This window comes from Zootoca vivipara, chromosome 2, assembly GCF_965207765.1.
Source record: "Zootoca vivipara chromosome 2, rZooViv2.hap1.1, whole genome shotgun sequence".
NCBI lineage: Eukaryota > Metazoa > Chordata > Lepidosauria > Squamata > Lacertidae > Zootoca > Zootoca vivipara.
In genome coordinates, this window is record NC_142584.1 from 58,215,093 (window position 1) to 58,231,430 (window position 16,338).

Genomic DNA, 16,338 nt, shown 5'->3' on the forward strand with positions numbered 1-16,338 from the left:
CATCAGAGGGATACATAAATGGGGTATCACCGCGCTACTAAACCTTCTACAGATAACCCACATAAAGACATTTGCTTATACGTTTCCAACACTTGAGCGCCAGGAAGAGGAATTTAGCCACTGAGAAGGTTATTTTCCCAGTGGGCTTGTTGAGCAAATTTGCTGCCTGCTGTTCTCTTGGTCGGGAACTAAACTGAGATAAATACGGGTCTATAAGATATTGCCTTAAATCATTATAAAAGGGACAACTCAGTAGAATGTGTTCTGTGGACTCTACCTCACCCAAGGCACAATGGCACATTCTCTGACCGTATGGGACTCCTCCAAATCTTCCCCTCAAAACCGCCGAATCAAGGACATTCAGTCTAGCCGCAGTAATTAGTCTGCGGTATTCCACGTAGTGGATATCCGCCAGGTAACGGGCTGCTGCAGACCGATACACCTGCTCCCCTAAAAACATCCCAGATTTCACGCGGGCTATGTCCTCCTGTCTGGAGATATCCCCCAATCTCTGAGCGATCATCGCTTTAGCGCGGCTGTATGTCATGGACTCAATATAAAGGGAGGACAGACCACAATTTTGCACTTCCTCTACCACTTCCCTTTCCCATGGAGATTTAAAATTATCCCTCAGAATCAGGGGGGCCAAACCCATCGGTCTGAAACATAGTTTGAGCCATAGCCATAATTTCGCTTTCAGGGCCACATACGTAAAGGCTTGACAACCGGTCTCCAATCTCATGATCGCACCCGCAACAGAAGGAGGGATCCTGAGAATGGCCCTGAGGAATTGTGATTGGATAGATTCCAATCTTACAAAGTCCCTACGCGAACCCAAGGCAATGCCCACCAGAAGTAGTGGGAGAACTTTCATTTTAAAGAGTCGCAGGGCAACTCTTTAAATATGTCACGTCAGTGCTTCATCATCTTCGCACCTGATCTCTGTACTTGCCCAGGAAGGGAATGTGCCAGCCTTGAACATCCCCCTCAAGAACATCCCCCTCAACAACCCAAGAGAACAAGCATGTTTGTTTCTTCTGAAGTATAAAGGAGACTCCACCTTGTTCCACACCACAAATAAATTAATTCCCTTTAAAAATAACCCTGCTGTTACCACTCTGTTCTTCCCTCTTGCATAAGTTGATGAGTGGGATGTGCTTTGAAGACAGATATTTAAAATGGGCCGCTGCAACCCTGGACCATCATTCTCTCCCCCTGCACACGGTGTTCACGGTAAGAGCAGGAGAGAAGCAGCTCCAGGATGATTGCTGTGCTGCTGTTGGTGTTTGGAATGACCCCTGACTACATATTTCCTGTCAGTGCTGACATCCCTGTGGTCCCAAACTTTGACGCCCAAAAGGTAAGACGTTTACAGATGGGACTTTCAGATAGGGAAGCCTTACCTGGATAGGATACCCAAGCAGCTTTGCTCTTGAGTAAAGGCCCTGTTGCTTTTGGGTCCCCCTTTTCCTCTCCCCCAGGTCCAGAAGTTTGGCTATCAGCAGATTAATAGTTGCCTGATTTTGATATATACTCCTAGCTTTGGTAGGAAAATACTAGAGATGAGGTGGGTTGTGTTATATAACGAACCCTTGTCAACTTTCTCTGATCCCTAAAATGTCAATCAAAATTCTTCTGATTTAGACTGTCGGGAAGTGGCACCCCATCGGGATGGCTTCCAAACTGCCTGAGGTGCCTGAGTATGAGCAGAAAATATCACCGATGGACCACATTGTGGAGGTTACAGGTGGAAATATGAAACTCACCACTAATTATATGTATGTCGTTAGTATCTTACAACTGATACCTCTCCTCCCATCATGCATAGGCTGAGAATTGAACCTGGGTCCTTGCACATGCAAAGCAAGTGCTCTGCCACGGAGCCAAAGCCCTGATTTCCCCTGAAATTGTTTTGAGATGGTTTGGAAAGGGCATAAAGTTTCTGGCACTGCCAGTCAGTGTAGGCAATATTGAGCTGGGTGGAGCAATGTCCAGATTTTGTGTAGAGCTGCTGCTTAGGGAAGACCACAGGTTTCCCATGCCCAATTACCGCTCTTTTTTTGGGGGGGGGTGTCTGGTTTTATCTTAAAGAGCTACTTAGGTTGGGCATAGTGATATAAATAAAACATTGCTGGAAAGTCAATGGAGACATGAGTAATCCTGCAGAAACCTACATTTGATCATGTAGAGGCCTCCAAGAAGGCCTGTTCATTTTGAAGGCATTGGTCAGGGTGCCATTCCTCTTGACGCTCCAGCTATCCTTCCCTCTGGTAGACAGAAAGGCATTTTACTGGAACTGTATTTCTTCCATCAGTGGCTCTGACACCCTAAGAAATACAAGTGGGAGAGGCAAGGCAGAAGCAGGCTGGGTATCTGGTTTTGAAGTGCTTTCATTTAGCTCTCTTTTCCAGGGACGGTGTCTGCAAAGAAGCAACTGCTATGTTAAAGCACACAGACAAACCTGGTGTATTCAAATTTACCGGTGAGTACGACTGCCATCAGCCACCCTATTACCTGATGATAAAGTATGTTTTATGATCAGAAGATCCAGATGCTGTGATTTGGGCAAATGTTCAAACATCTGTTCTTTTCCCCATTTATATGCTTCTTTTGAGTGCAAAATCGAGTTTTGTGGGGGAGAGCAGTGCAATCACTTGCCCCCCAATAAAGATGTTTATTTTAGGAAATACATAACAAGGCTAGAAAAAGGTTTCTAAGTCTAGGCAGTGCTATTTTCTGGCGGGACACAGGGGTACACATTCCCCTAAACATTTTTTCAATCTAAGTTTGGCCTCATTGAGGGGCAGTATTTCAATATGAGTAGGAAAATGAGAGTGCCCCTAAACATTTATTTTAAAGAAAAAAACACTGGGTCTAGCTAAAGCTAAGTAGTCTGAGAAAACAAAGGCAGCCATGCTTGCTCCATAGTTCTTTCGGAAGATCGTTTCAAGCTGATCTCTCATCTTGAAATTAAAGAGAGAAGTGAAAGGAGGAGGAGGAGGTTGTAAAGAGGATTCAGCATAAGACTATCAGTCTAAATAACAAAGAGATAGGAAGGGCAAATGAGGAGTTAAAGACTCATGGCAGATGGTTAAACCAATGCCTCTACTTCCCAACTTAGGAGGATATGATTTGCCTTGTATGCCATTCAAAATTAATCTTGGGCCTTTCAAAATGGAAGACTCCTGTTTTCTCTTTAGATCTCCCCTCTGCTTAACCAGGAGGAACTGGAGTGTTTCACTCCAGGCTGCACAAGGGAGTTCTGGGTAACAGCTGGGATCTATGTTCTCAGACCTGGGGAGCAGCCTTTGCTTTTTTATCGCAGAATCCCAGGTGGCCAGACAACTGATCTGTATTGGACTGGGAAGGGACTCTGTCATCCTACAATCTTTATCTTGCAACTGACCCTATACGCTGCCCTCATAGATACCAACCCAGTCTGATTGGTTTTTGGGTGGGTGGGTGGATTAATCATTCTTTTGGTAATATTGTGCTCGGTGAAGAGTGCTGGAGAACTTAAAAGTTGGCCAGTCTTTCCTGACACTAGGGTTGGCTGAAATTAATGTAATGCTCACCTAGAGGGTTTTCTTATTTTTGAAATGGACCAAAACAGCTAGTTTTTGCTTTCCTAGTGAGGTTCTCCAAAGCCCTTGGGATGCCACAGGAAAAGTTCTAGTTTAACAGAGCCAGGCAAATGACAACAACAAAAACAATATTTTTATTACTTACCGGTATATCCCATCCATCTGACCGGGTTACTCCAGCCACTGTGGGCGGCTCTCAACAAAGTTAAGGAGCTGCAGAAGGGGTAGCAAGTTCCCACCGTCTGGAGCCTCTCTGCCACCTGCTTGCTTTGCTACTCTCCAAACAAGACTTCTGCAGGGTCTAAGGATCCCCCCCTCCCTGCCACACATTGAGAAAAGGGACGGGAGGGGGGTCCTTCCTCAAAGCAAGGCCTTCTGGGACAGGGGTTGAGAGAATGTCCACATAAGGACAGGGAGCAAGACGACTGGGGGGGGGGGAGGAATGGTGGTTCCCACTGCCTGCTTTAGGTAGGGCAATCTGTGGCACTTAAAATTATTTCTGAAGACATATTAAATGAGGGGTTGGGAGAAAGCATGAATAATTAAGACGACTAAGAGTGGCTGATCCCAATTTGCCTGCCCCCCCCCACTAACAGCCAAGATATGGGGAAACCGCTTCCTTCAGTTGATGTCTTGTGTTGTTTCCTGTATAGGTGGTGAAATCCGCATGATGGATATTGATTATGAAAAGTATCTCATTATGTACATGAAGAAATCAACTTTTGAAGCCATGTATCTGTCTGGTATGTGTTATGGCCATGGATTTTGTTTTTATTTATTAAATAAAGCGCTTTACCCATAGATCTCAGAGCAGTTCACAACATAAAACAGGAAGATAAGAAAACACAAAATACACAATAGAAACAAAAACAAACATATAACCTTCACTCCACTTGTTAGTTCTCTCTCTCTCTCTCTCTCTCTCTCTCTCTCTCTCTCTCTCTCTCTCTCACACACACACACACACACACACACACACACAAACACACACACACACAAACACCCTAAGATTCACAAAAGGAGAATGGGTTGGGAGGGGAGGAAAGACGCAACCTCAGTTTCAAGTTCTGGGTAGCAAGTATTTCTATTGACCAGCCAGAGCAGAAAAAGTTCAAAGGTAGGAGGCAGAGCCAGTGCTGCTCATCACTCTGCTGTCCTGAAGGAGTTGGTCCTGCCCTGCCTGTCCCTCCTGTACTACACTTTGGTGGCTGGTGGAAGTTTTTGCCTAAAACATCTGGAAGGCATCTGTTTATGGAAGGATACCCTAAGTTCTCTTCAATCCAATTATGGATCTAGTTAACATACAAAAATAGAATGCAACATTATTGAATATCTTTATCTATACATATACATATATACATATATACATATACATACATACACACACACACACACACACACATATGTTTTTGCACATATTTTTAAGCTTAACATCCGACTTATAGATAACATAGAAAACATTTGGCTACTACAGCCTGAGACTTCCACCCTCCTCGACTGATGGTTTTCCAACTTACTCTCCAATATTGCATTTTGTTGTTATACTTATTGCTATTAAGTCCTTATCATAAGTAAACAAATTATAGATTTTTCTATGAATTTGCCCAGTTAGTTTCGCCAACTCAGCATAGTCCATCTATTTCATCTGCCATTCTTCTTCCATTGGAATCTCTTCCTGCTTCCATCGTTGGGCTAATAATATTCTTGCTGCAGTTGTTGCATATAAAAACAGTCTCTTATCTTGCTTATGTACTTCAGTACCAACAATACCAATTAAGAAGACTTCTGGGTTTTTTTTTAAACAAATGTATATTTCAGCATTTTTAAAAGTTTATTATAAATCATTTCCCAGAAAGCCTTCAATTCCTTACAAACCCACCTCGTAGGTTAAAAAGTACATTAGTTTTCTTTACATTTCCAACATTAATTATTTGTTTTATACATTTTTGCTGATTTCGCTGGTGTTATATACCATCTATACATCAATAAGAGAACTGCAAACTGTAAAATATATTCCATATTTCCATAGTTTTCCCCCAGTCTTCTAACTGTATATTATAACCAATATATTTTGCCCAATGTATCATAATTGATTAACTTCTTTATCTTTTACATGCCATTCCAAAATTAATTTATACATTTTTATAATATTTTTACCTTATTGCTTAATAACTCTAATTCAAACCTCAATTTTGTATACCAAAACCAATTTTTCTTTTTGTCATCTTTAAAAATTTCATTTATTTGATGATAATGCAACCAATTATTCACCAAACCTTTAATTTCCTCATACAGTTTTATTTTCCTTTGGTTATCCATCTCCATCACCAATTGTTCATAGATGGTACAATTTTTGGCCATATTTAACTTTTTTACATTTATTGCCTCTAATGGCGACAGCCACCATGGTGTTTTGCATTCTAGTAAACTCTTGTATCAATTCCACACCTCATATAGAGATTTTCGAATTATGTGGTTCAAAAAGCCTTTATGAACTTTTAACTTTTTGTACCATTAATATGCGTACCACCCAAATTTGTTGTCAAAGCCTTCCAGATCTAATAGATCTGTATTTTTTAACAATATCCAATCCCTTAACCAACAAAGGCAAGAAGCTTCATAATACAATTTCAAATCAGGCAAGGAGAAGCCACCACTCTCTTTTGTATCTGTAAGTAATTTAAATTTAATTCTTGGTTTCTTCCCTCGGCAAACATATCTTGTATTTACCTTTTTTACCACCTCTATACCTTTTTGTTATTGCAATTTATCTTTTAGACCCTGATTCCTATTCTTAACAAGCATTTTCTTTTTCATTTTATTTAATTTAAAACCTGCTACCTGTCCGAATTGTTCAATTCTTTCCAGTGCTTCTTTAGCACTGGTTAATGGTTCTTCCATTGTTATAACTAAATCGTCCGCAAAGGCCTTTAATTTATATTCATTCTGACTGACACTGATTCCCTTAATTTTTTCTGCATTTCTCAAATTTCTTAGAAGGACTTCCATGACCGTAATGAATAATAATGGAGATAACAGACAACCCTGTCTGGTACCTTTCGTAATTTCAAAATTCTCTGTTAACACATTATTTACAATCAATTTAGCTTTTTGATCTGAATATACAGTGGTACCTCGGTTTATGAACACAATTGGTTCCGGAAGTCTGTTCATAAACTGAAGCGTTCATAAACTGAAGCGAACTTTCCCATTGAAAGTAATGGAAAGTGAATTAATCCGTTCCAGACGGTCCGCGGAGTAAGCGTTCATAAACTGAAGCAAACTTTCCCATTGAAAGTAATGGAAAATGAATTAATCCGTTCCAGACGGGTCCGCGGAGTACTTAAACTGAAGCGTTCATAAACTGAAGCATGGGTGTAATTGGTTCCGGAAGTCTGTTCATAAACTGAAGCGTTCATAAACTGAAGCAAACTTTCCCATTGAAAGTAATGGAAAATGAATTAATCCGTTCCAGATGAGTCCGTGGCGTTCATAAACCGAAAATTCATAAACCGAGGTGTTCATAAACCGAGGTTCCACTGTATAGCTCTAATACCTTTTTTCTTTTTAAAAAACTGTCCCACTTCCCTTAGTTCCAAATTCTTTATCATAAATTCCCAAGAAATATTGTCAAAGGCCTTTTCCGCATCAATAAATATTAATGCTGCTTGCTTATCATTCCTGACCGTCAAATACTCAGTTATGTCAACTACGGTATATTCCTTATGTTATCTTTCATTTGAGGTTATGTGGCTAATTTTTAAACACTTTTTTGTTGTTGTTGCTATCAGCAGCCATCTATACTGTAGAGTGGAACTTCTACTAACAGACATAATCAGTTCCAGAGGTCCGGCCGTATATTGATCTGGGTCGCTGGTAGAAAGTTGTGCGCAGGAGCATTTGACGGTAGCATGCTTCTGCGCATGTGCAGGTGGCGGTGGCTGCGAGTGCGCAAACAGCGGAAGCTGCTTCTGCACATGTTTGAATCGTGGCAAACCCGGAATTTTCTTCCAGGTTCGCCGCGGTCATGACTTGGATTGGGCCCGAAGTAGAGGGAGTCCTAAGTAGAGGTTCTACTGTACAGAGTTAAAATGAAGGAGGAAAACATATTTAAAATCTTGGCTACAATAATCTTCTAGAATAAAAGGTGGCTAATGGAATAATCAACCCTTCCTGGGATGAAGGGATATATTGGAAAAGGGAGCTGTACCCTAAAGAATGGTCCCCAAAATAAAAGGCAATAGGGGGCTGCAATATTAACAATGATCCAGCAGAAAGAGCAGCTACCATAAAGCCTCCCACTAGCAAATATGGACATCCAGCCCCTGTGTATGCTTTCAGTTCCTTTGCCATGGCCAGACTTGGCCCTCCAGATGTTTTGGGACTACAACTCCCATCATGCCTAGCTAACAGGACCAGTGGCCATGGACTATGGGAATTGTAGTACCAAAACTCTCTGGAGGGCCAGGTTTGGCCATGCCTGCTTAGATCCTCTTCTCTGGTTTCATGGGGGTTCTGTTCCTGACTGTCTAGTGGACAATCCAGAGAAGATGGTGGGAAGAAGAGACTTCGGGTGCTCTATAGCAGTGTTTTTCAACACTGGTGTGCCGTGGGAGAATTACTTCATATATAGTCAATATAGGCACAGAGTTAAATTTTTTAACATTTTCTAATGGTGATGTGCCTCATGATTTTTTTCATGAAACAAGTGTGCCTTTGCCCCCAAAAGGTCGAAAAACACTGCTCTATAGACATAAAACAGATATTTCAGCCTTTCTGAGAACAACAATTTACTCAACCTTTGCTTTTGTTTAAAGCTAGGGGGTCGGACGTGGGAGATGACATCAAAGAAAAATTCAAGAAATTAGTCTTGGAGCAAAATTTTCCTGAGGCACACATCAAATATTTTAATGCTGGTAAAGCAACCTGGTCTCAAGATTTTTTTTATTGTAGATAAAAAATGAATGTCTCTGTGTGAAACAGAATCTGAGGATCTATATTTAGTCCCAGAGAGATTCACTCATCTGGATCACAAGTACAGTTCAAGTACAGTGGTACCTCGGTTGTCAAACGTTTCAGAAGTCGAACATTTTGGTTTTCGCCGAAAAGCTGCAAATAAATGCTTCCATTCTGAACGCACCTCGGAAGATGAACGGCTACTGAGGCGCGTTTCTCAATTTTCTCAATTGCCCATTGCACCTTGGTTGTCAAACGTTTCAGAAGTCAAACAGTCTTCCGGAAAAGATTACGTTCGACAACCAAGGTACCACTGTAGTTAAATCATTGAAATTAACTGAGGTCTGATTTCCATGCTTAATCAAGCTATCAGGAAATGAGCAAGGGGTTGATTGGCTAAGAGCAGCAGACAATTTGGACCTAGCTGTGGGGATGGATAGGAAGGAGTTTGTTCTACATCCCTCAGCTGGGGTGGTGGGACATCAGCAATTGTGGTTCCTGGGCAGGGTCTGGCTAGAGCCCAGCTGAGGGACACAGGTGCGCTGTGGTATACACCACTGAGCCTCTTAGGCTTGCCAATCAGAAGGCTGGCGGTTCGAATCCCCATGATGGGGTGAGCTCCCGTTGCTCTATCTGAGCTCCTGCCAACCTAGCATTTCGAAAGCATGCCAGTTCAAGTAGATAAATAGGTGAATGGCATTTCCATGCGCCCTGGCTTCCGCCATTGTGTTCCGTTGCACCAGAAGGTGTTTGGCCACATGACCCGGAAAGCTGTCTGTGGACAAACGCCGGCTCCCTTGGTCTAAAGCAAGATGAGCACATCAACCCAATAGTAACCTTTGACTGGATTTAACTGTCCAGGGGTCCTTTACCTTTACCTTTTTACCTAGATCCCAGCTCTAGATCGTGGCCTGGTTGGGACTAGCAACTCTGTCTTCGGCTGCCTTATGGGGCTCAGATTCCAGTTAATTATAATTAAAGTAGCTTCAGTCCCAGCTGCAATGAGTCAGCTTCCACTTGGCTGTAGACTGGAAAACCCCATCTCCGTGTTGCCCCTGTAGAACTCAATAGGTGAGGGCAAAACAAAAATGACTTCCCTCTGCCCTGGTGTTGCATCATTTGCCCTGGTGTTTGCATCTGCTGTTGGCCTACCTGCCTCCCATGCCAGCAATCCCAATGGGCATCATCTGCCACTGATTCCGAATAAAGAAATAAATATGAGTTTTCTTCCTCCTTACCAGTTTTCCTGAAACACTTCTCTCCCTTTTCCCCTTAGAACAATGCACTCCAACAGCTGCTTAATAGCCAGATATTCATTCACAAACACAGAGAACCTTCGTTTGGCGTTGGTTTAATAGCCAGATATGGCATTTCTCCATATATATTCACACCATCGGTTAATAATTAGAAGCACCCAATCATTTCTTTTTCTGAATGGTGGAGACGATGATGAATACGGATCAATCAACTCACCACATTTCTAGCTTGTGTAAATTGATGCAATCAGAACAACAATGTCTTTGGGTTCCTCCCTCTCCTGAAATTATTTTAAAAATAAATACATTGCTTAGATCTTGCAAATGTTGTCAGATGCATTATTGAAGGTCAAAATGGGAGAAGATAAACATATATGAACCCATCAAGCAGCCAAAGCATCTGCCCAGTGAGTGCTCGGCTGTAGAGGTTGCCAATATGGTTCTCCAGCTTCGGCCATCCATACCCATTGGCCAAGCTGACTGGGACTGATAGTACTGATGGATGGAGTTCAACAACCTATAAAGGTCACCATGTTGGCCACCCCTTGTCTACTCTGCATTGGCAGCAGGTCTCCAAGATCTTGGAATGAGAAAGGCTTTGCCCATGACATGCTCTTCCTTCAATTAAAGGAAGGCAGGCACCTCCTGCATGTAAGCCAGTGAGCTCCACCTGTTGCAAAAAGCCTTGGAATGAGAACTGTGGAAAGGGGAATGGGTACAGAAGGGTGAGAGAATATAAGTGAGATGCTGGTTGTAATTCAAAAAAGAAAGACTGATGGAGAAAGGTCAGAAGAGAAACTGAGAGGGACAAAATGGCAGGGCAGAGAAGATACAAATACAAAGCTTTCCATCAGCTCACCTGCTGACCCTACTTGGATAGGAACAGCTAGGCTTTGTTAGCTGCCTCATCAAATGAAAAACACAGGTGGCTATTAGTGAGAAGGACTTGTCAGTGGTGGCATTTCAGTTCTGGGACACCCTCTCCAGCAGAGCTAGCCTAGTGCTTGCAGTTTTCCCTTTTTGGCATCAGGCAAAGTCAGGCCTCTTAATACTTTCTGTATAGATTGTGTTCTCTTCTAGATTACCACACTTATCAGCCAATCACCCATTCCCACCACCCTTCTGAGTAATACCCCTCCCCACCCTCTCATTATATATAAAGGTCTGGTGAATTCTGTTTCAGTGTATCTGAAGAAGTGTGCATGCACACAAAAGCTCATACCAATGACAAATTTAGTTGGTCTCTAAGGTGCTGCTGGAAGGATTTTTTTATTTTGTTTCGACTATGTCAGACCAACACGGCTAGCTACCTGAATCTGTGTCACACGGGTTCTCTGTGTTCCACCAGATTTCTGATATGCCAACTATATCATAGAATCAAAGAATCAAAGAGTTGGAAGAGACCACAAGGGCAATCCAGTCCAACCCCCTGCCAAGCAGGAAACACCATCTAAGCATTCCAGACATATGGCCGTCAAACCTCCGCTTAAAGACCTCCAAAGAAGGAGACTCCACCACACTCCTTGGCAGCAAATTCCACTGCCGAACAGCTCTTACTGTCAGGAAGTTCTTCCTAATGTTTAGGTGGAATCTTCTTTCTTGTAGTTTGAATCCATTGCTCCGTGTCCGCTTATCAATGCTGTCTCCACCCAAAGTGCTACATAACAGTGCTACATATTTGTATAAAAAAGGGGAACTGGTTTATTTGTGGGCTGGCAATGCAGCCCATTCCCTGAGCAACTGAGAGGAGTGACCTTCAATGGCAGCCTATAGAGGAATAACATCGTTAGTTTTTATTTCCTTCCTTCCCACCTCTCACGTACAAAGATGTGGCTGGAGATTCATCTTGCCCAAGTGGCCATTTGGCTTCAGAAGAAGGGAACTAATATGTTTGTTCTCTTGGGATGTAGAGGGGGATGTTTTTGAAGGCTGGCACATTCCATTCCAGGGTGGGTGCAGAGATAACATGATCTCTGAGGCATTGCCTTCCTCCCCTCACCCAAGTTTGCCCAGAGCTTAAAGACTTACATCTGCCGCTGCCCCCCGCCCCACAAAAGAGGTATTGTAGAAGGCTTATCACAGAATGAAATGCTTAGGTTTAGCCAGGATACCAGACCATTGGATTATCGAACCTGAGTTTGGAGGGACTACCACTCCACAGACCGGATTCATCCCTAAACGGCCTCAGTCCTATATACCTGAAGGAGCATATCCACCCCCATTGTTCAGCCCGGACACTGAGATCCAGCGCCGAGGGCCTTCTGGCGGTACCCTCACTGCGAGAAGCAAAGCTACAGGGAACCAGGCAGAGGGCCTTCTTGGTAGTGGTGCCCGCCCTGTGGAACACCCTCCCATCGGAGGTCAGACAGATAAACAACTACCTGACATTTAGAAAACACCTAAAGGCAGCCCTGTTTAGGGAAGTTTGTGATATTTTAATGTATTTTCGTATTTGTTGGAAGCCGCCCAGAGTGGCGGGGAAAACCCAACCAGATGGGCGGGGTATAATTAACTAATTAATAAATAATAATAATCCCACCAAGCTTTCCTCAGTGGCAGTATTGTCATAGTGGGGTTGGGGGGTTAGGGTCTGTGCAGAAGACCAGCAAGGACAGAGTGATTATACTTACCCTGACTTGAAACTTGTCTTCTCAGCTCAGTGCCACAATGGGAATACAGATCAACTCTCCCCACAAACCCAGTTCAGAAAGATAGATAGATTTATTGCAGCTTTTAGCGCATATACACATAAAAATAGACACAATGAGACATACTTGCTTTACAATCAGTAAAAATAGATATAGAGCTAAAATTATAATTACAGAGGGTATAAAAATTAGGCAAAACAATATGGTAAAAGCTTTCTGGGTTCATGTAACAGTCCATTTCACCTCTTATAGAACACAACAGAAGTTAAAGATCTTGCCACTTGCAAGGTTACAAACGAGTCGGTGTCTCGCAGTAATAGGGCAAGATGAGTCTCTAATGGAAGTCCAGAGAATTTTTGGACTAATGGTCTCAGTAGGTTCATCCGGACAGCACTATACAGAGGGCAAGTAAAAACTATATGCTGATGGGATTCTGTCGACTGGTTATCACAGGAACATAGAACTGAGACTCGGCCCTTAGAGAATCTGTGAAGAAGGACGTTGGATGAAAAAGAATTGAACCTCGCTTTGATAAACGCAAAACGATGGCTGGCAATAGAGAGGGATGATAAATAAACTGGAACATGCTGTTCGGAAGTAATGCCCATGTGCCGAGGCAAACATTACCCCTCCCGCCCGGCCCAACATAAGATTACGTTGCAACTCTATATCATCCAATCTCTGATTGATAAATTCTTTACTGTGGTAAGATCAAAATTTAAAGATGTTAGGGGGGAGATTCCAAAAAGCAAAAGCTTGGCATGGATCTTACTGGCCCGGGGACTGATGAATTCGTCATGCCATAAACATTGGGCTAGATCTGTGCCAGATTGTTAGCCAGTAATTGAAAACCCGTTTCCACAGAAGTGTCTCTAGCAAGGGGATCTTCAGTTCCAGACGTATAGCCGCATTGCTCACACATGAGGGAAGTTTCAAAAGACGGCGTAAAAATTGATTTTGCAGGATCTCAAGAGGGCCAAAATTTGCCAAGGCAGCCCAAAGTGGTGCAGCATATGCAAGTACGGCGGCTACTTTCACATTAAACACCTTCAACCCCAAAGACACGCGGAGAGCCCCATCTGAGAAATAAAAGTGGAGAAGTGCGTGGGACACAGTTTTAGCCTTATTGAGTAGATATTGAATTTGTGCTTTCCATCTCAAGTTTTGTTGAAAAAAATATACCTAAATATTGGAATTTGGAAACTTGTTCTACTGATGCTCCATCGAGCTTCCACTTGCATAGTTTTCAGCTTCTGGAGAAAATCATTATTTTAGATTTAGAATGGTTGATGGTTAACTGATTGGTTTGACAATAGGTAGCAAAGATCTTCAGTGCTCTATTTAGGCTAGTTTGGGAATAGGAAAGAATTACTGCGTCATCTGCATACAGAAGCAGTGGGCAGCGGTAATCCGCAAGGCAGGGGGCATGAATATTGACGGGCGACTCAATTAGGGGTTTTCTCATATCACTTATATACAAATTAAAGAGATAGGGGGCTGGTATACAGCCTTGGCGGACTCCCTTGTTTATAGGCACCGAATTCGTGAGTTCGCCTGCTGGAGTTAGTCTCACTCTGGCAACTGATCCCTCGTGCAATTGGATCATAAGCCATAAGAGTCTTCTGTCAATGCCCCAGTTAGCAAGTTTCACCCATAAGATGTTTCTGGGGATGCTGTCAAAAGCTGCCCTCACGTCAATAAAGGCAGCGCATAAATAGCCTGACTAGGGGTAGAGTATTTCAATGCAAGGTGGTAAAGAATTATAGCATGGTCCGTTGTGGAATGCTTGGGTCTAAAACCTGCTTGTTCATGACCGATTAAGTTGGACTCTTCCGACCATTGAGCGAATTTGGACAGCAGAAAGCGGGCAAAATTTTTCTCTAGGATTGAAAGTAGGCTGATGTTACGATAGTGCCCCAGGTTAGCGGTGGATCCTTTTTTGTGGATTGGGATGATAATGGCCTGCTTCCACGACTTGGGAATGAGACCTGTGGAGTTTATAGCATCAAAAACTTTGGCCAGAATTCCAGCCCGCCACTCAGGACACGACTTAATGGCCTCCACTGGGACCAAATCAGGCCCAGGTGCCTTACCCACTTTCAGTTGACATATCAAGTCTTTTATTGATCCCGAGTCGGTAGGAGGCCAAATGGGTAAATGGCAAAACAGGTGCTCCAAGCAGGCAGATGGTGCGTCCACCTGTGAGAAGCACTTCCTCAAGAACTGCTCCCAAGTAGGAGCAGGGATAACGGCCAGGGGGTATTTTCTCACTCTTCTATTAATTAGTGACCAAAATTCACGTGACCTATGTGATTTGGATGCTGCAATTAAAGCCTGCCAGTGATTCGATTGCCAGGAGCGTTTAGCCTTTGTTAGGGCCTGTCTATAGGCCGTTTTGGCTTGGAAATATGTAATTGGCAGGTTAGTAGCACCTGAGGCCTTGTACTCATTGTAAATTGAGTACAAAAGGGTTCTAGCTTGTTTACACTGAGAGTCATAGTATCATAGAATCATAGAGTTGGAAGAGACCACAAGGGCCATCCAGTCCTACCCCCTGCCAGGCAGGAAACTCCATCAAAGCATTCTTGACATATGGCTGTCAAGCCTCTGCTTAAAGACCTCCAAAGAAGGAGACTCCACCACACTCCTTGCTAGCAAATTCCAGTGCCGAGCAGCTCCTACTGTCAGGAAGTTCTTCCTAATGTTTAGGTGGAATCTTCTTTCTTGAAGTTTGAATCCATTGCTCCGTGTCCGCTTCTCTGGAGCAGCAGAAAACAATCTTTCTCCCTCCTCCATAAGACATCCCTTCATATATTTGAACATGGCTATCATATCACCCCTTAACCTTCTCTTCTCCAGGCTAAACATACCCAGCTCCCTAAGCCGTTCCTCATAAGGCATCGTTTCCAGGCCTTTGACCATTTTGGTTGCCCTCTTCTGGACACGTTCCAGCTTGTCAGTATCCTTCTTGAACTGTGGTGCTCAGAACTGGACACAGTACTCCAGGTGAGGTCTGACCAGAGCAGAATACAGTGGTACTATTACTTCCCTAGATCTAGATGCTATACTCCTATTGATGCAGCCCAGAATTGCATTGGCTTTTTTAGCTGCTGCGTCATACCAGGGGGCATCAGAGGTATACTGGCTGCGATTTACCACTTGGGGAGGTATCGCAAAAAGGGCAGTAAGATCCACCATAAAATGATTAAACAGTCCCAATAGTACGTTGGGGTCATGGGAATCAGAAGCTGTGTCAGTTAGCTGCACACTGATTTCTTTTTGATAAAAGTCCAAGTACAAGGCTGCTGGTACAGTGGAACCTCGGTTTATGAACACCTCGGTTTACGAAGTTTCGGTTTATAAAAGCCGCAGACCCATCTGGAACGGATTAATTCACTTTCCATTACTTTCAATGGGAAAGTTCGCTTCAGTTTATGAACACTTCAGTTTATGAACAGACTTCCGGAACCAATTACACCCATGCTTCGGGTTAAGTACGCTTCAGGTTGAGTACTCAGGTTGAGTCGAGAGTGAATTTCATTCTCTGTATTCAGCTTGTAGTAGCAACAGAAAAAGAAGAGAAGAATGGCTCTTTCCCCAAAACGTCTGCTTATATACATTATTTACACAATGGGCCTTGCATGATTGTCTACTTCGGGGCTGCTCCTGCAGGCCAATCAGGTTGCTGACTTGCTTCGTCCAGGAGCCTGATTGGCTGCTCCTGCAGGCCAATCAGGTTACTGCTTCGCTTCCACCTGGAACTGGATTGGGTGGCTCCTGCGGACCAATCAGACTGCTGCATTCTGGATCCTATTGTTCTAGGATTCAGCTCAGTACATAACAATGACCATCTCCCCTCTGCTCATCAGATCTATTTTCTGAGGAGGGAGGGTG

At 43.2% G+C, this 16,338-nt stretch overlaps 1 protein-coding gene across 1 annotated transcript; it reads left to right on the forward strand.

The window, feature by feature from the left end:
- Positions 1–1,255: 1,255 nt before the first annotated feature.
- LOC132591628 (epididymal secretory protein 4) lies at positions 1,256–10,117 on the forward strand. The gene is made up of 6 exons (XM_060270971.2): positions 1,256–1,360; positions 1,645–1,778; positions 2,412–2,482; positions 4,238–4,327; positions 8,402–8,500; positions 9,817–10,117. Exons 1-6 carry the CDS (start codon positions 1,262–1,264, stop codon positions 9,840–9,842), a joined length of 519 nt encoding a protein of 172 aa, XP_060126954.2. The 5' UTR covers positions 1,256–1,261; the 3' UTR covers positions 9,843–10,117.
- Positions 10,118–16,338: the final 6,221 nt, after the last annotated feature.

What these genes read in the sequence shown, in the direction of transcription:
- LOC132591628 (XM_060270971.2), top strand. Translation starts at nt 1,262, where the DNA reads ATGATTGCTGTGCTGCTGTTGGTGTTTGGAATGACCCCTGACTACATA. An exon ending in CAAACTTTGACGCCCAAAAG is followed by an intron (nt 1,361 to 1,644) that starts GTAAGACGTTTA and finishes CTTCTGATTTAG; the next exon opens with ACTGTCGGGAAGTGGCACCC. An exon ending in AAACTCACCACTAATTATAT is followed by an intron (nt 1,779 to 2,411) that starts GTATGTCGTTAG and finishes TCTCTTTTCCAG; the next exon opens with GGACGGTGTCTGCAAAGAAG.